The sequence below is a fragment of the Mesoplodon mirus genome (assembly GCF_964341445.2).
Source record: "Mesoplodon mirus genome assembly, chromosome: 2".
Lineage (NCBI taxonomy): Eukaryota > Metazoa > Chordata > Mammalia > Artiodactyla > Ziphiidae > Mesoplodon > Mesoplodon mirus.
The window spans coordinates 4,504,787-4,525,326 of record NC_138977.1 but is presented as its reverse complement, the minus strand read 5'-3'; the positions used below and the strand labels follow the sequence as shown (position 1 = coordinate 4,525,326).

General features: G+C 36.1%; 1 protein-coding gene across 3 annotated transcripts in view; it reads right to left on the bottom strand.

Annotated features, from left to right (window-relative positions):
• Positions 1-20,540, bottom strand: part of LRBA (LPS responsive beige-like anchor protein) — an 826,328-nt gene that overhangs the window by 571,549 nt on the left and 234,239 nt on the right. For all 3 annotated transcript variants that reach the window (XM_082611157.1, XM_082611155.1, XM_082611156.1), the window contains exons 27-30: positions 17,466-17,593; positions 16,880-16,987; positions 12,011-12,170; positions 8,238-8,685 (exon numbers count right to left, since the gene is read on the bottom strand). In XM_082611157.1, coding sequence (XP_082467283.1) covers positions 8,238-8,685; positions 12,011-12,170; positions 16,880-16,987; positions 17,466-17,593 — 844 coding nt within the window. The remainder of the gene's footprint in view (positions 1-8,237; positions 8,686-12,010; positions 12,171-16,879; positions 16,988-17,465; positions 17,594-20,540) is intronic.

Sequence of the window (20,540 nt, the reverse complement as noted above, 5' to 3'; positions counted from 1 at the left end):
GACAATGTTCTACAGAAATATAATAATCAATTTTAACATTTCAATTTATATTTACAATATTTTTTAAAGTTAGGATCATCTTTAATTATCCACCTTAAAATATAACCAAAGGTATATAGGAAAAAAGGAATTTGGCATTCAAGTGGAAAATTAATTAACTTTTTCTTAACCTCAGAAGTGAAGCAGAAAACTCAACATGTTTCTGTAAGGATTTTAAAGCACCACTAAGTTGAAATGATAAAACCTTAGAAATCTTATAAGGTAAGAAAATGCAGGTATGAACAATTTTTTAACATGTATACAACCAAAGTTTTACTTTTTAACTCTTGTAGACTGTCTTATATTACACAGAAAAAACAATGCATAGGCATAAAACCTAGATGTAAAAATATCAAATAATCAAATTTGTTCATCTTGGGTATTAACTCAAACACAGGTATTTACGATATACCAATTTCATTTAAGTGTAATACTTTATACCAAAATAGTAACTAAAAAACCTTAATAGGCATAACTTAAAAGGCATTTTTAATTGAAGTTAGCTCCATAAACATGCAAAAACCCAGTTAATGAGGTAAAGAGGACAGCTGATATATAATGCACTCCCACAGCAGTGCTTACTTTTAATTACCTGGTATTAACCATAAGCCTAAAGTCTTCAACATTCAATTTATTTAATCACATCTTTTGTTGACAATATTGTAACTGCAAGCTTCAAGTACTCCCTTAACAGCTTTAAAGTATTCAGTTCCTAAATAAAGTTACTTAGATACTTGATCCCGATATATGTATTCGACAGTGAAAATTATATAATTCCAGCACTTTAAAAATACATTTTGTTTTTATTGTTACATCAAAAAGAGATAATACAAAGTGAAATAGGTTTCGTTTTACTTCAGTGCCTATCATGTGACAGCAAACACTGTTGCCAATTAAATCAAGTTCTCTTGTGCTAGGCATGGCTTATTCAATGTACTTGGGGGTAGCTGGTGTCACATCATTATAAGGGTGACTGCCAATGTTAACTATACACTAAAAAATAGAAGCAACAGCCACCTGAGCCCTCAATCCAAAATGGTGTGCTTAAATCATGGTAGCTTATATCGGATGAAGATTATTGACTTTAGGGGGAGGAGATGACCCCCTCTGTGCGCACGTGCATGTGTGTGTGTGTGAGTGTGTGTGTGTGTACACGTGTGCTGGTAGCACATTCAGAAAACAATAAAAAATGTAATTTGTATATTACCTACCATGGGGCAAATATTTACAAGCCTACTGTTTAAGAAAATCTCTAGCTACCTATTTCCTAGTAACCTATTTTGGGGGGACGGGGGCGGGGGGGGAATATGGAAAATTTACTTTGACGTTTGTTCACAAAAGAAAGAACTAGCAAGATTTAGTTTACTCATACAATAGGCAAGTACTGATAGGAGCAACAGAAATTAACATTTAGAAAAGTGAAATTGCTTTTTCTATATTTCAAACTTAAGCCATAAACCCACTCTATGTACCAGCAATTCCACTCTAAGAAATTTCCTCCAGATAACTGAAGTCCACAAAAAACAGGTACAATAACATTCAGATAGCTTTACTGATAAGAGCCAAAAACTGGCTCAGAATCCTTTAAGCAGAAAAATGAATAAAAATATGGTGGTGTGTTTTTACAATGGAATAATATCCAGCAATAAAAAGATACAAACTACTGATTAACATAACACGTATGAATCTCAAAAGCATTATGTTGAGTGAAGGAAGCCGTATACAGAGGAACATAAATTTTGTATTTCCTTTTACATGAAGTTCTAGAAAAGACAAAACTAATCTATTGTTTAAAAAAAATAGAACAATAATTGCCTGTGGGGGGTGGAGACAGGCATTGGCTGAGAAGGAGCATGAAGGAACTTTCAAAACTGATGATATCTTGATTGGAAATTTAGGTTACACAGGTGTTTAATTTGTCAAAACTCATCAAATGGCATACTTAAAAATTTGTGCCTGTTGTATGTACATTTTACCTTAAAAACAGTATTGATGTCTGGTTAGAGGTCTGCGCCTGAAATATTTGAGTGAAGTGATCTGATGTATGCGACTTACTCTGAAATGCATCAGAAAAATAAGAATGACTGATGAATAGAGAGATGGCTATATGGAGAACTGTATGATGAAGCGAACAGTTAAAGGCTAATTGCAGAATCTCAGTGGTGGGTCTCTGGGTGTTCAGTGTACAATTCTTGCAACTTCTCTGTATGTTTGAACATTTTCATAATAAAATGTTGGAAAGCTGGTAACAAAAAAAAAAATGTTTACCACAGGTGTCCCATAATATGCACAGTCTCTATGTGTCCAAGATGGCACAGTTAATAAAAGATAACAAAAGAACTTGACCTCATTTCTATTCCTTTAAACAACTGCCATTAATAATGTTTTCAACCATGAATAATAGCTATACTTTATTTCAGATCAGTAAATATTTATTGTCCAATATCTTTCACATATTCCCATTCCTGACACATCTGAAGTGTGGCTTCCTATATGAACTTACATTTAACTAGCACTCCTTACACACTACTGCAATATGCTGTTATGGTTCTTGAACTGAGCATGTACATGCTTTCACAACTCCAGTCCTCTGTATGTGCTATTTCTCTACCAAGATGCCTTCCTCTTAGTCCTGCTTGCCAGCAAACTTCCCTCTCACCTTTCAAAACCTTGCTCAAAGGTAAGCCTCCCCAGATTGCCAAGTCAGAGTTCACTATTCTTTGTGCTTCTACATGATCCTATTATATAAACTTAATAAATTATTAATGAATGCTACGATTAAGCACTGACAATATGCCAAGAATTATTACTCAATTCACAAAACAATCCTAACATACAAATTACCTCCATTTAAGAAAATTTTAAAAGTAAACCTCAGAAAGGTAAAGTAACTTGCCAAGGTAAATGGCAGAACTGTCCCACAATTCTGGGTTTATCTAAACAAGAGCCTCTAATTTGAACTGTTTCCTCATACTGACCTTTACGTTTTACTGAGATATAATTCACATTCCATACAATTTATTCATGTACAGTATACAATTAAATGGTTTTTAGAATGTTCATAGAATTGTGCAACCATCACCACAATCATATTAATATTTAGAGGTAATTCTATATTATAATCATCTATTAGCAATGGTAATAAAGATTTCCAAGATATAAAATTATATATGTACTACTACTACTAAAATACAAAAATATATCTGCTCAGAAATGGAAAAATTGCATTCTTTAGCCCAGCTATGTACTTAGTACATAATAGAAAAATAAAATTAATCAATGTCCAAATTCAATGACTGATTCAAATCATCACTGAGGAAGTAACATAATAATACTTTAGCTTTGGGCCACATAAAAACAAAGAAAATTCAGTAACAAAGATTCACTTAAAAGGACATTAAGCAGTAGGAAGATTTCAGGATATTTTCATTCCAACTGTTTTTACTATTGTTAAATTATAAAATTTCTGTGTACAAGACTAAAATCTTCAACACAGGGGGATCTTCAAGCTATCATATTTATCATGTATGAAGGTGTAAATCTAAACTAGTAAAGCATGTCTTAAAGTTTTAATAAAATGGCATTGTTTGGGGCTTCCCTGGTGGTGCAGTGGTTGAGAGTCCACCTGCCGATGCAGGGGACACAGGTTCGTGCCCCGGTCTGGGAGGATCCCACATGCCGCGGAGCGGCTGGGCCCGTGAGCCATGGCCACTGAGCCCGCGCGTCCAGAGCCTGTGCTCCGCAACGGGAGAGGCCACAACAGTGAGAGGCCCGCATACCGCAAAAAAAAAAAAAAAAAGGCATTGTTCTCAGGCTACAGCTTAAGTTTCTGTTTAAAAGACAAATTGAAATCCTTGTTAATTTTCAAGAAACAAATTACTGAATTTTTAATATCAGCCATCAATTTTAACAAAAAGCACTTCAAAATTTTTTGGCATAAAAAATTTGGAAGACAGGTAAGTCTTTTAGTTATATAAGCTATTTTTCCAAACTTTCAATTAAAAACCAAATATTAAAGTACAAAATTTCACATATTATTGCTTTTTTTCTTTATACTCACCAACTTTAATGAATAATCAGTATTTGTAAGCACTATGCTAAGGACATATATGAATTATGTTATTTATATTTATAACAACCTATGAGGGAATTATTTATATTTATAACAACCCATGAGGTAAGTACTACATATTATTATCCCCATTTTACAGATGAGAAAGAAGTAATTTTCCTAAGCCTCCAGAGATAGAGAGTGTAAACACCTGACTTTTTTTTTCTTACCTGAACTAGGGATACTTTTTTAAAGATTTCTTTTTATTGAGTAACGACAGAAAGCAACAATGTCTTCCAGATCACTAAGGTTCAGAAGTTCCATTTCAGAATTATATCAGTTTGAATTATCACAAACTTTCACATAAATGCTATTTTCTTTAACATGCAAATAGTTCACTAAAGGAGAAAAGAACATTTTAAGCCTAGTACTTTAGTCCCTAAGGATCTAGCTGAAAAGCCAGACAAGCCCTTGAACTTTATCAAGATAAATCCCTGGCATTCGCTAATCACCAGAGAGGATCTTCAAATTAGATAAGAGCAAGTATTTTGGCATGGGAATGAACACAAACACCTTGCCATCCACAAAGGCCCACAACCTGGCAGCCTTTCAGCAAGGTTCCACTCATGTAGCTGTTACTCTAAACTTTCCAGCTACTGCTTGGAAGTTGATAATTCTTAAGATATGAGGAGAGTTGTGATTTCTGACACAGCATTCCAGAGATAAATACATGATCAGAAGGATGCTTTGAAATTCTCAAAGATATTCCTCTGGTCTAAAGCTGCATGAAAATAGTATTTCAAAAGGTGTCTCTTGCTAAGAAAAAGAGGGGGGAAAAACAGAGCAGTTTGCTTGCCATCAGATAGTATGTTAAATGCATACCAGACATGTAAGTTCCAAATAACCTCCTGAAAAATGCTATCACCAAAATTCCCCTTTGTTTCCTATTTCAATAAACCCCTTTAAAATGTATTCCCTGTGCACAGTTTCTTAAATAAGTTTGTAACCTACTCACTGAAGGTATCACTAAGGCATAGACAATTTCTATGCTATTTGAAAAGAAATAAATCCCAAAATACATGAAATTCGGGGAATTTATAAGGAAACAACTTTGAGTATATTAGTAAGATTTATTAAATGTAAAAATCTACCCTTAAGTTATTCTCACTATTCAATCTAAGATTAATACAAATTTAAACAAATTTATAAAAATTGTGCATATTAGAAAAGACCTAATCATTTACACCTCTTCTCCTTCAAAATATAGCCATTGCAGTTCGTTATAAATTTTTTGAAGCATATGGGAACATATATATCTATTTTTTCAAAAGATCATAAATTCCAAACTAAACTGTTCTCCGCTTTTTCCATTTAATAATGTATCTTCAACATCATTTTACATCAATACATCAGTTGTGCTTTTCTCTCATTAGTGGCTGCATAGTTATTTACTATATTCCTAGGAAACAACACATGTAACCAATTCTTAACAAATTGGCAACTACGCTTGCATAGCACAGCCAAATGACAGGATTTAGAGTCCAGTGGCCATGGTTTAAATTTTAGCTCCACCATTTATTAGCACAAAAGCTTAAGGCATTTATTTACTTTCCCTGTGCCTCAGGCTTCATCATCTGTAAAGTAAGAATAAAAACAGTATCTATCTATCCACCTACCTACCTATCTAAAAAATGCACTTTAATACACCTTCACAGGGTAAAAGCTCAATAGGTATTAGCTTAATTATGAAATTCCTCTTGCAGAAAGAAAACATTTTATACTTGCATATATCTTCTGTATAAACTTATATAATTAGGTTTACATATTTTAAATTTTAATTAACTGCCAATTTTCCCTCAGATAAATTGTACCAATATGCCCTCTCAACAATATAAAAGTGTTTCTTCATACCCTCATTAAGACTAGGTATCATCTTTTAAATTTCTGGATTTCTTCATGCTAAGTGTTATAGATTAATATATCTTCAATATCATTTCACACCAGTACATATTGTTCTGCTTTTTTTCTCTTTAATAGCTGTATAGTATTGCACAGTATAAGGATAAGGAAATTGAGGCTCAGGAGGATGAGGTAATTTGTCCAAATTCACTAATAAGTAACAGAGCCAGAACTCAAACACAGTTTCATCTGATTTCTAGAGTCAATATTCTAACTCCTATATTATAAAGACTAATAAAAAAGAAAAAGACATCTGAATCTAGCAGCCACTGTATCTATAATGTCACCATTAGACATGTACCAATATGCTATTTACCTGGAATTTAGACTCTGTCAATCTCATCATTCCAGGACATTGACCTAATCTTTAAACAGAGGTAGAGGGAGTGAGATGAGAGAGGATGATGGCAAAAAGCTTTTCCATTAAAATCATACATTCCCTGTGTTCTTTCAGAGCCTATTAATTATATAAGTAATTCTAACCAGCTTGGACATCTAATGTGCCAGCAAGTCTGAAGTAGAAAACTAGGAGATGAGATGAAATACAGAGAACTGGAGACACAAAGAAATAAATAACCAGACAGAGGGAAATTATGATGAGGATATGTCAAAAGAAAACAGAAGCCAACTGGAAAGAAATCCCACTGGCCAAATCAGAGACAATCTGAGCATCAATAAAAACAACAACAATAATATGATAATTCATTCTATAAAGTATGAAACTGTAAGGCCATATGATGAATGTACTGAATTCATTTGATGAGGAGGATAAGTTTCTAAACCCCTCTTCCCAGGGAGTACCTTAACAGTGGAGAAACCCAGAAAATACCATTTTTATAAATGATCAGAATGAGTATCACCAGAAATGAGATAAAGCCATGTGCCACTTGTTAGAATACAACAGGAAGAAACAGCATCACTTCTGTGATATTACTTCCAAAGATGCTTTAACTTGAATCTAATCCCCAGGACACTAATTAGACAAATCTAAACTGAAGGACAATATACAAAACAGCTGGGCTCTCATCTTCTGAAGTGTCCAGGTCATTAAATTTAAGGAAAGACTAAAGAACTGTTCTTCCAAATTGAAGGAGGATAAAGAGATACAACAAAACACAACACATAAGTCTGAATTCGATCCTTCTACTATAAAGAGCGTTACCGAGAAAATGAGTGAAACTTGAAAGGTATTTCAAGATGTGAAGGTAGTATTAATATTATATCAATGTTAATTTCCTTATTTTGATAAATGTATTGTGGTTATGTAGAAAATACACAATAAAATATTCAACAGGTGTGGAGTACTATATCAATTTTCCCTCAACAGATTCAGGAAAAATAAAATTTCTTTTAACTGGCAACTTTTCTATAAGGTAGAGTTTGTTTTCAGATAAAAATATTGACTTTTGAAAAAGAATATGCTTGACAACTCTGATACATACATGTCTTACAGGCAGAATTTCAGAAAATTTAATATAAAGAAAAATTTCAAGCAAATTGCCCAAAGGTTTCTTAGGACAGCAGAACCAACGAAGTCAGGAATCTATAGTTAGCTTTTTCAAGCTGGCAAGACTCTGAACACTTTGTTGAATTCCTGAATCTGTCGGAATCCACAGATTCCCACTTTTTTTCACAAAGGCTGGCACAGTACTGACAGCAGGGGAATGAAAGGTAAACATTTGTAAATATAGGTGATTTATAAGTTGTAACAAATGAAGAAAAAATTATTTAATATACAACTTGCCAATGTAGTATTAAAATTATTCTTAAACAATCTTAATAATTATGTTGATACATAAAAATTTGAAATGATATACAACAAAATATCCTTATAATTTTTAAAACTATATCGAAACATCCCTTCTAAATGTTGAAGCTACAAAATTTAACAAAGTTAAATTCTTGTTTAACCTTTAAATCCTTATAATTTATATATTTATAAACTCATGAGAACCTACTGTAGAGCACAGGGTACTCTACTCAGTGCTCCGTGGTGACCTAAATGAGAAGGAAATCCAAAAAAGAGGGGATATATGTATACCTATAGCTGATTCACTTTGCCGTACAGTATAAACTAACACAACATCGTAAAGCAACTATATTCCAATAAATTTATATATTTATGAATTTATATATTTATAACCTTTAAATCCTTATAATTTATATATTTAAAGACTATTTACAGTACCTGTCAAAAGATCTGAACTGCACAGGCTGCTCAACAGATAGATCACCAAGAGCTCCAAGGCAGGCTGGTGGCAAAAGGGCAGGATCCACTGTGACTCCATCTCCTGGTATGTTAACCAAGCTTCGGAGAATGTCCTTCACATTGATATTTTTTGAAACTGGAACTGATGGTGCAGCCTTGTCATCCAATTCATTTTCTCCATCGCTCTTGGTTTCCTGAGATTTACTGACTTCTGAAGAAAGAGTGCACAGCACCTCACTGATGGCATCTGGGCCTGCACTGACACTTGGAGGTGCTACAGGAGGAGCTGCATCCACATTGCTTCCTAAACCAGTAGCCATTTCTTCCCCAATGCCTGAGTCCCTCCTTCGAGCAGACGATGCACTTTCAGATTCTTCCATGGATGCTGGAGTTAATGGACTGAGTGCTGCTGGTGAGTTTTCTATATCTTACCCAGAAAAAGAAGAAGAGTATGAATAAAAATATTTACAACTCATTTTAAAAAGATACACTCAGTCCTAATTATTTTAAATTATGAAATATACAGCATGTTCTTAAAGGTAAAAAACAAATTAAATAATCTATAAAATGTAGTCAGTAAATAATCAGATGGTTTAATAAAATAATAATAAATAATAACAAAGTATCTTAGAAAACCCCAAACTGAATATGACATACCAATGGGTAGCAACACAAGGTTGAAAGCCATTGGCCTATAAGAAAAAGTCCAAAATCCTTAGGATAAAGTGCAAGGTTCTTCAATAATATGAGTCGGCTAAGTTGTAAACTTTATCAGGGCAGGGAATTTACATTCTTTAACGCTTCATCTCCAGCACCTATGACAATGCCTGAGCCTACAACAATGCCTGGCAAGTAGTAGGTAGTCAATAAGTGTTTTTCAGATGACTATTCAACTCCAACTTTATCTCCTGCTGCTCGTGGCATAACACATAATACTTTACAACACCAATAATCACCTCTACCTCAATCATGGCTTCTGCTGCTAGAACACTCGTTACCACTCCTGAATGCTTGAATAACTCAATGGTCCTTAAAATCTAGTTCAACAGGGAGCATCACCTTTTCTACTTGATTTTCATTCCCTCCAATCGGGTGTTCACTCCATTCCAACAAACATGCCGCAGCTTGCTAAACCCAATGGCCAAGTTCTCAGTGCTAACAGCACCTGACATGGCAGCAGCAACTGATCATTCTCCCCAACGTGACAACACTGTTTTCACTGGGCTTACAGGACACCATGCTCTTCCGGTGTTTCATCTACTACCTTACTGTTGTTCCTTCCTTACCTCCTGCACTTCTTTCTCTCCTGGATTTCTTAACTTGAAGGGACTCAGTACTCAGTTCTTAATCCTTTTATCTTCTCTATCAACATTTACTTCCTTAGTGGTCTCATTAACTCTCCAAGTTTTAAATACCACTATTTCAATAAATAAATACACAAATAAATAAAATTCAGACTGTACTATATAACTGCCTACTCTGCATCTTCTTCTATATGTCTAAAAGACATCGCAAACTCAACATGTTGGAAACTGAATTTCTTATCTTCTTCCCTTAGTATGTTTCACCTTCAGTCTATCCAAGTGCACCTTATAATCATTCTTGACTACCTTCCGTCTTTTGCATATCCACAGCTAATACTTTAAAATCCTGTTTTCTCACTATCAAAATATAGCCAGAATCTGACTGCTTCTCACTAGCCCTAGAGATACCACCCTAGTCCACCCCCAAAATTACCTCTTGCCTAGGTTATTGCAATATCCTCCTAACTGGCTATGTTAAGACTGTGACATTAATGGTTCTATTGGCCATGCTTCCTGGTATTCACATCCTTGAGAAGTCGCTGAGTCTGGGCTGGGTCTGACTCACTGTAACTAACCGAATGTGGTAGAAGTGGGCCAGTTCTGTGCCCAAGCTTAAGATTGGGCAATGTGTGCATTCTCAGAATCTCTGAACACCTCTGTAAACAATCTGACTACCTGGTTGGAGAGAATATGTACAGAGACCATATAAAGAGATAGAGGACCTCCAAACTAATGGAGTAAAACCAAGGAATTCATCTGAGAACAAGTAGCAAGGCCCCACACATACAACCCCAGCTTAGCCATTTCAGTCATTCAGCCCTAGCTCTTGGAGCCATTCTAGCTGAGGCACTAGATTAATGAGGAGAAAAGCCATTTCGGACTTTCCAACCCCAGCAAACAACGTCTGGAGCAGGGATGAATCATTACCACTGTGACTTACCTGAATCAAATTCATAGAGTCATGATAACAAGACTAAAACAGTTGTGAGTTTTAGCTTCGAGGTAACATGTAACACAGCAGTACATAACTAGAACATTGGTTTTTCTTGCCCTGTAGGGTGTATTCTTAAAACAGAATCCCAAGTGTTACTTTTAAAAACATATATCAATTCTAACTCCTGTACTCAAAACCTTCCAATAATTTCTCATTCTCCTTAGGGTGAAAATCCATACCCCCTTTCTCCTGGTCATTCCTGATAATTTTCCCCATTCAATTTTTCTTTTCTTAGGACTTAACACCTTCTAAAATAATCAATACTATACAATTTATTTATTACATGTACTTATTTTCTACTTCCTCTCACTAGAATTCAAGCTCCAGGAGGGCAGACTTTTTTTTCTTTTGTTCATTAATAATGAACAAGTACCTAGGAGGTACTGAATGAATATTGATTGGATAAATAAATCACCTCTGTTGGGTAGCAGCTACTTCTATAACTACAATACCTGCTTCTCTATAACTGGCAGCTGATTTTATAACTTTCCCTATAACTGGCAGCTAATTTTATAACTCAAATTATTACAGTTATTTGTTAACAAATCTGTCTCATAAGAGAATATAAGTTATTTATTCTTTTCTTTTTTGTTTTTTTTGAGGTACACAGGCCTCTCACTATTGTGGCCTCTCCCGTTGCGGAGCACAGGCTCCAGACACACAGGCTCAGCGGCCATGGCTCACGGGCCCAGCCGCTCCGCGGCATGTGAGATCTTCCCAGACTGGGGCACAAACCCGTGTCCCCTGCATCGGCAGGCGGACTCTCAACCACTGCGCCACCAGGGAAGCCCTAAGTTATTTATTCTTTACAACAAATGCGGAGTTAAACAAAAATGCTTAATATTTTATTTGTAAAGAATACATTTTCTCGGGCTTCCGTGGTGATTCAGTGGTTAAGAATCCACCTGCCAATGCAGGGGACACGGGTTCGAGCCCTGGTCCAGGAAGATCCCACATGCCGCAGAGCAATTAAGCCCACGCGCCGCAACCAATGAGCCTGCGCTCTAGAGCCCACGAGCCACAACTACTGAAGCCCGCAGGCCTAGAGCCTGTGCTCCGCAACAAGAGAAGTCACCACAATGAGAAGCCCGCGCACCACAACAAAGAGTAGCCCCTGCTCGCCACAACTAGAGAAAGCCCGCACGCAGCAATGAAGACCCAATGCAGCCAAAAATAAAAAGTGTAAATAAATAAACAAATAAATAAATAAATAATTTTTTTTTAAAAAAATAACTTTTCTCATCTTTCAAATAGATGGTTTACTTAAAGAACAGAAACCATCTCCCAATTGCAATTAACTACATGGTACTTAAATTAAAATATTTGGTTATTAGTAAAAATAAATACATACTCTCACTTTATACATAAATTCCAGAATCAATACTTTAACTATCATAAGTAGGTAATGTTTTACTTGAACTTTGGATGCCACATAATAAAATACAGAAACTTACCAGGGAGTGATAAATTCCCGCTTTCACTAACAGTTTCCTTAAAAGACTGGCTATGCCTTTCATTTTGGGGTTCCAAAATGTCTCTGTACTTCGAGACCATAAGAACAGAGATAAAGTATACAACTGCCAAGGCTAAAAACTGTGCTTGTTTGCTATCCTCCTGGGGAAAAATAAAAGGAGTTGATCATGCCACTATTAAATAACATGTTTGAATCTTATTTTACATGACAACATTCAAATAGAAAACATGTTCGCAAATCTTTCAATATACACAGAAAATAGTAATGAATTCACCTGAGCAAAGATTAGGCAAATACTCTTGGGAAAATGCCTGTAAATATTAGGTTTTATGCTTGTGAAACATGAGAAGAGAGAAGCTGGCTTGTTTTTTTAAATTAAGTAACTAAATCTGAAGAGATATGTCCTAATATACTTTGTAAGATTAATCAAATAGCAATTATCATTATATGTGAACAACTATTTTTGCTTCCAACCATAAGAATTAAAATGTTTTAAAAAATCAGAATAACAGTTTTTGTAAAAGACAAACATTCAAGATTTTTTAAAGTAACGTTATCAGATACAGAACTGGATGCCAAAGCAATTCTCAAGAATATTTTTAAATAATACAGACTCAAGTGTCCAAAATTGAAAATATAGTGTCTGCCAGAAAGAAAAGGACAAACTAGACTGACCTCTAAAGAGGTCCAGGCTTCATCTCAGCTCTACAGATCACTTACATATCTGTATTATCAATGACCAGTTCACCTAGTCAAATGCCCCATTTTCAAAGGAACACTGTACACATCACTAATTTTGATAACTTTTCAAAATAGGTTTGAACTTAATTAATTTAAAGGAAAAACTCAAATTCTTCCAGCAAATCCTGAAAACTAAAGGTACCTCAAGTAGCAGCTAAATACAGGATAAGCGAAACAAAGAACACGGTTGCCTAGCAGATAAATAAATAGAAACAATTGGCACAAATGAAACTAAAGGTTAACAATTAACAAATATCAAAAGTTGTGGACACAATTTCAGAGAAAAAAATGAGATCACAGAGTCTACTGAACATATCTACTTGATAAGATTATTAGACGTATTGTATGTATAATCTAACAAGAATCTATGGTACTTTTTAGGTTCATGTGTAAGAACTTACCAGTCTTGATGGAAAAGATATATGTATATTTTTCCTTTTTTTATTAACCATCCCTTTTCTCCAGAAACTTCTCTGTTCCTCTGCCACACAGTCCTACCATCTATTATAATAAGTGCTGTTAATGGTATCAACATTAAAAATGTAGGCAAATAACTTGCTTGGTCTGCTTAATCTTTTTTTTTTTTTTTTTTTTTTTTGTGGTATGCGGGCCTCTCACTGTGTGGCCTCTCCCGTTGCAGAGCACAGGCTCCAGACGCGCAGGCTCAGCGGCCATGGCTCAAGGGCCTAGCCGCTCCGCGGCATGTGGGATCTTCCCGGACCGGGGCACAAACCCGCGTCCCCCGCATCGGCAGGCAGACTCCCAACCACTGCGCCACCAGGGAAGCCCTCCTTGATCTTTTATAAATTATTTACACCTATCTAATCTTTATTTAGCCCATTAATATGTTCAGTGTTTACTAACTACAGTATGAAGTTTACAGTGTATGCCTGATTTGTGCCCAAATAAAATATATCCCATAGGGCTTCCCTGGTGGCACAGTGGTTGAGAGTCCGCCTGCCGATGCAGGGGACACGGGTTCGTGCCCCGGTCCGGGAGGATCCCACATGCCGCGGAGCGGCTAGGCCCGTGAGCCATGGCCGCTGAGCCTGCGCGTCCGGAGCCTGTGCTCCGCAACGGGAGAGGCCACAACAGTGAGAGGCCCGCGTACCGCAAAAAAACAAAAACAAAACAAAACAAAAATCCCATAGATCCTTATGTTTAAGTCCTAACTCCTGAAACAAATTTACTTTCAATTGTAGCTGTCATTTATTGAATACTTACAGTGAGTCAGGCACTGTGCTATGTTCATTAACCCATTTAAATAAGATGAGGCCTAGAGAAGTTAAGTAATTTACCTAAAGGTATACAGTAAATGAAAAAGCAAATCTGAACTCAGATTAGACTGATTAAAAACCTTAGCTTTTAATCTCCAGGTAATAATTTATTTATATCCCCAGTCTTAGGTCATTTCCTTTTTCTTCAAAGTTTGCTTATGCTAGAGAGGCTCTGGGATGTAGTTTGGGAAACATGGTCTTTTCTCTTTTCTAAAATTCTTATAAGGTGATTATATAACTTTTACAATTACCAAAAAAATTAAAGTTATTTGTTACTTTCAGAAATGAACATGGTAGACACAAGAGACACTCTATTTCTCTGTCCAAATATTGTGATATAATAACCAATCAGAAAGTGCCAAAGAGCCGAATCATACAGAGCCAGGGTGAGGAGTTGTGATTTCAATTTAAGTGCTATGGGAAGCCATTAGAGAATTTTTTTTTAAACATCTTTATTGGAGTATAGTTGCTTTACAATGTTGTGTTAGTTTCTACTGTATGACAAAGTGAATCTACTGTATAACATATACAGCTATATGTATACATATTTCCCATATCCCCTCCCTCTTGCGTCTCCCTCCTACCCTCCCTTTCCCACCCCTCTAAATGGTCACAAAGCACCGAGCTGATCTCCCTGTGCTATGCAGCTGCTTCCCACTACCTATCTACTTTACATTTGGTCGTGTATATATGTATATATCAATGCTACTCTCTCACTTCATCCCAGCTTACCCTTCCCCTTCCCTGTGTCCTCAAGTCCATGCTCTATGTCTGCGTTTTTATTCCTGTCCTACCCCTAGGTTCATTAGAACCTTTTTTTTTTTTCAGATTCCATATATATTTGTTAGCATACAGTGTTTGCTTTTCTTTCTGACCTACTTCACTCTGTATGATAGACTCTAGGTCCATCCACCTCACTGCAAATAACTCAATTTCGTTTCTTTTTAGGGCTGAGTAATCTTCCACTGTATATGTGTGCCACAGCTGCTTTATCCATTCATCTGTCAACGGACACTTAGGTTGCTTCCATATCCTTCCTATTGTAAATAGTGCTGCAATGAACATTGTGATACATGACTCTTTTTTTTTTTTTTTTCTTTTTGCGGTATGTGGGCCTCTCACTGTTGTGGCCTCTCCCATTGCGGAGCACAGGCTCCGGATGCGCAGGCTAAATTGCCATGGCTCACGGGCCCAGCTGCTCCACGACATGTGGGATCTTCCCGGACCGGGGCATGAACCCATGTCCCCTGCATCGGCAGGCGGACTCTCAACCACTGCGCCACCAGGGAAGCCCCATGACTCTTTTTGAATTATGGTTTTCTCAGGGTATATGCCCAGTAGTGGGATTGCTGGGTTGTATGGTAGTTCCATTTTTAGTTTTTCTGAGGAACTTCCATACTGTTCTCTATAGTGGCTGTATCAATTTACATTCCCACCAACAGTGCAGGAGGTTACCCTTTTCTCCACACCCTCTCCAGCATTTATTGTTTGTAGATTTTTTGATGATGGCCATTCTGACCGCTGTGAGGTGCTACTTCACTGTAGTTTCGATTTGCATTTCCATTAGAGAATTTTTTAAGCCAAAGAGTTACATCATCTATTCCAGATTTTGAAACTTCATTCTAGGAAATATAAAGTTACGGGGCAACAGACTCAACAACTGCTCAAAGAAAGAGAATGGGGAGAGAAGGAAGCAGCAATATTTGGTTCCAAAGTGGACCAGAGTCAGTGGGTTCTAAAAAGTAAAAGTAATGGTTTCTTCATTAAAGGAATAATAACAGCTACCAAAAAGCAAAAAAATTGAGATCCAGGGAGGCATTATAGTACAATGGTTAAGATCAAAATTTCACGAATCAGACTCCCTAGGTCCTTAATCCACTTCTACCTCTCACTACTTGTAGGATTTTAAGCAGACTAAGCTAATACTGCTATCTTTCTCATAGGATTATTCTGTGAATTAAATGAGGTAATACATATAAATCATCCAGTTATATGCTTAATACCAAATAAACTATTAGTTATAGCTAATAATTATTACCTATAACTACTATTAACAAATTGTATACTTGTATAAAGCTTAGTGAAGAATCAAAAGAGGACTATAACACTGGAGAAAGAGAAGGGAAAGTTAAAAATTGAAGTTATAAAGTTTATTTTTAAAAAACGTATATGTAATACAGAGCAGCTAGTACTAAACACACAGTAAGTGTTCAATAAATACTAATGATAATACTCCAAATCCTGGTGATTTTTATTTTCATGTTTATACTTTTTTTATATGACTTTACAATTCCTACATAAAACTCTGCCATATTATATATCAAAATTAGCTAAAACGAAACTATTTTTCATCTTTAAAAAATTTAAAACACCGCACACAACATTTCATCGTGTATTTTTATATCATATAAAACTTTCAGAGCACAGATTCTGGAGTTAGAATCCTATCATTTACTAGCTCCATTAGCGTGAACAAGTTACCCAAGCTCTCTGTGCTTCCAATTCCTCATTCATAAAATGGGAATTACAAAGTACACAACTCAAGAAGTTGTTGGAATGAATAAGAACATATGAAGCACGTACAATGCTTACTATGTAATAATGTGTTATTCTTTTTGGTAGCAATACTCTGACATATTAGCTCCATTTATATAAACAATATTTTTAATATTCTAAGATTCTAAAATCATTGTCAAGAGAACTGGTATCTAGGCCTTCTTATCTCTACCTGACTATTTTATATCACAAAGAGTGTTCACTCTCAATACTTTGGGCCTCAGAGGAAATATGTATCAGCTAAGAGAATATGTAAAAGAAATACTGTAACTTACTATGTCTCTGAAGACAACTGCCCTAAGTCGATTAATATCCATGTCTTGTAGGAGCCTGTCAAAATCTCTTACTGGAGATATACCACCAGTTACAATATCCACCGGACTCTATTTAAGACAAAAAAATATAAATATATACATTACACAGACATTTTAAAAAATAAACACAGTATTCCATAGGCTATAATGTTGTTTTTCCCAGTTTATTTTCCTACTTCTTTCTGTCTTCTTTTTTTGGGTGTCAGGACGGGGTTGGGGGGTGTAGAAGGGAGTCATGAAGGAAAAAAGAAACTGCATGCTAATTCACCAAGTACGTGAAACACAAATTGACACACTTGAAGGAAAAGGTATCATGGACACAAGGAAAGTAAACATTTGGAAAAGCAGACAAGATTAAGTATAAGCAAATCTTTACTGTATACTTAAACACAAATATTTGAAGGTTATGTCCACAGACTAAAATAACTATTTTAGGACCTCTGTCAAATTTATTTAACTTTATGTTGAAATGAACAAATAAATTTAAGATCTTAATCGTAAAATAAGAGAATGCTTTTTTATTTAATTAATTATTCTGTATGCTTACCTTTGCTGCAGATTTCCCCATGGGAATCAGGCTGTGTGTTGTTTTCTGGACTTTTCCTGCTTTGCCTTTAGTTTTCAGCTGTGAATGCTGTTGACACTCTAAGCAATTCCTTACTGCCACTGCACACACTGTAATTTATTTTAAGGAAAAAATTGGGTAAGAAAAAATTATATTTAAGATTATGAGACTGACAAAACTCACCTATACGAGTTACATAAGATTTTATTTGAAACATCACCTTCAGCAAATTTCTAAAATGTCCCTGGGCTTTATCACCCACTGTTTGTTTTCTGACTTTGTTAGCTACTCTGTTAGGGCCCACTGCTAAAAGAGAATCAGTTCAGGAACCTTAATAAACACTGTACTGTTTCTTAAGTCTCACATAAGCTACTTGAAATAATCTATGGAGGAAAAGACAGGGAAGAAAAGAATTTTTTTTAAAGGTGTAAGAAAGTAGAAAGTAAATCACATTGCCATCAACTAGTCCAGGGTAAAATAACCTTCTATTACCTTCATTAAAGTACAATAGTTAAACTAGAGACTGGCATGTTTTTCTTAAAATTTTTATCATTACAGCATGATATTAATAGAGACTGAGAGGGTACAGCATTAAAAGGAATATTTATAGGATCTACCTTTTACTGGCTTTCATTAAAACTGTTTAAAAGGCGGGGGACAAAAAAGAGATTGTGATTAACATACAGTCTAAAATTACCTCTCTAAACATCTCACTTAGGCAGTTAACTCAAGTTATTTAGAAATTAATTTTGAATTTTAAGTAACAAATTAGGTAATACACAATTGACTATGAATTGATTGATATCATGTAATCAATTCCCAAGCAATTTGGTAGCACTGAAGGTATCTGTCTCAACAAGAGTGAGAGAGCAAATTAGGAACAAAATAGCAAGCTTGTGATAACGACCTTAACTGCCACCAGACTATCATATGGCTAGCACACACAGAACTGAAAAGGGAAAGTATTGAGAAAGGTGCTGAAAGAGAGCAACAACAGTTGGGAAAAGGGAAGGAACACAGTGAAGGAGGGAGGGAGAGAGAATATGGAATACAACTCTGTCAAATTTGGAGTCAGGCCCAGGAAAATAACTCTTCCACTACTTTTGTCACAGGTTGCATAAAATCAAGTTTGGGTCTCCATTACAAAGTTAAAAACCACATTCAAACGCTTAGTATCAATCAATCTCAGTAGCACAGTTTATTCTTACTGTTTCCATCCTACCTTCTCAACCCCAACTTCAGGAAAACAGGAGTGAGGAGACCAGGGATCAAAACATTTGGACTGGGACTTCCCTGGTGGCGCAGCGGTTAAAAATCCGCCTGCCAATGCAGGGGACGCGGGTTCAAGCCCTGGTCTGGGAAGATCCCACATGCTGCGGAGCAACTAAGCCTGTGTGCCACAACTACTGAGCCTGCGCTCTAGAACCTGCCTGCCACAACAACTGAAGCCTAGAGCCTGCAACAAGAGAAGCCATCACCATGAGAAGCCCGCACACTGCATCGAAGAGTAGCCCCCACGCGCCACAACTAGAGAAAAGCCCGCACGCAGCAACGAAGACCCAACGCAGCCATACATTGATTAATTAATTAAAAAAAAAAAAACATCTGGACTGTTTACCAAGCTTACCATATTCTATTAAGTGATCCTGAACAACGAGAACGTGTGGTGCTGGAGTACACTGAATTATTTATTTTCTTCTAGTTATGAAACTGAGGGAGATGCAGTATTCCCCTAGCTTCTGAATCTAACACGTCTTGAGGATAGGGAAGTACTGATAGCGCGGCCTTGTACTTTCAATTCCAGAAGTGCACTCGTTTTAGAAAAGTGGAAAGGTTTTAAAAATGGCATATACAAAAGCAATGGGTTCTAGATACTTTAACTGTATTACTGATATAAAGTTTAAGGGTGTATCCCGTAACAGAAAGAGTAGGAACCTTAGTTAAACTATATTCAAATTCCAGCTCTACCAATTTATAGCTTTTAAATTTTTGGCAAATTTCCTAATTTCCGTGATCTCAATCTTTCTCATGAATAAAAGGAAGAAAATACAAATGAATGAATGGCTGGAAGAAAATGATTGGTGACTCGTGAAAATCAGCAATGACATAGGACAGGAGTCAATAAATGATAGCTTCTGTTTTGTGGTGCTTACCGTTTCAATCTCTCTCAATTAAAATTTTTTAAAAACTCCCTAAAAACAGTATACCAAGTTCTTTAGAGTGTCCTAAGTTTAAAAGTACTTTGAATAGCATTTTGAGTAAAAATAATTATTGTACCAAAAAAAATCTAAGTACATCTGTTTAAGTAGCGGATATTCTTGCTAAATATGGGGAAATACTTCATTAACTAATTAGATTTTCCACTGTTGGTATTATATTTTCATAGGTGCCTTATTTCTAATTTGTCTTCATATGGCCATGGTTCCTAAAGATTTTGCTTCCATTTTTTGTTCCCCGTTTCTCCACCTACTTCTCACCATTTAATAAGCAAATCATTAACAAAGTCTCAGTGTTTATGACTAGATACAGGACACCTTCTGCATAGAGAAAAAATTTTCTTCTTCACCTAAGGAAGTTCAGATATCACTAAAACATCGTTTGATTTACTTTAACTTTCACCTAAGGAAGAACTGCCTCCAGGAGAAGAGCAGAGATTTAATAATCTTACTAACTGCTTTAACAAATTATCACAGCTTATTTGAATAAAGGCTATACTTGAATGATGCTAGTTTAGAACCTTGCTACTCAAGTGTGTTTGTAAGAGAAGCAGCATCAACATTACCTGGGACTTACTAGAAAGGCAATTTTAGGTCTCATCCCAGACCTATACAATCTAATCAGCATTTCAACAAGATCCTTTGGTGATCCATGTGTATGAATCATCTTAAAATTTGAGAAGCACTGGGCTTCCCTGGTGGCGCAGTGGTTGAGAGTCCGCCTGCCGATGCAGGGGACACGGGTTCGTGCCCCTATCCCGGAGGATCCCACATGCCGCGCAGCAGCTGGGCCCGCGAGCCATGGCCGCGGAGCCTGTGTGTCCGGAGCCTGTGCTCCGCA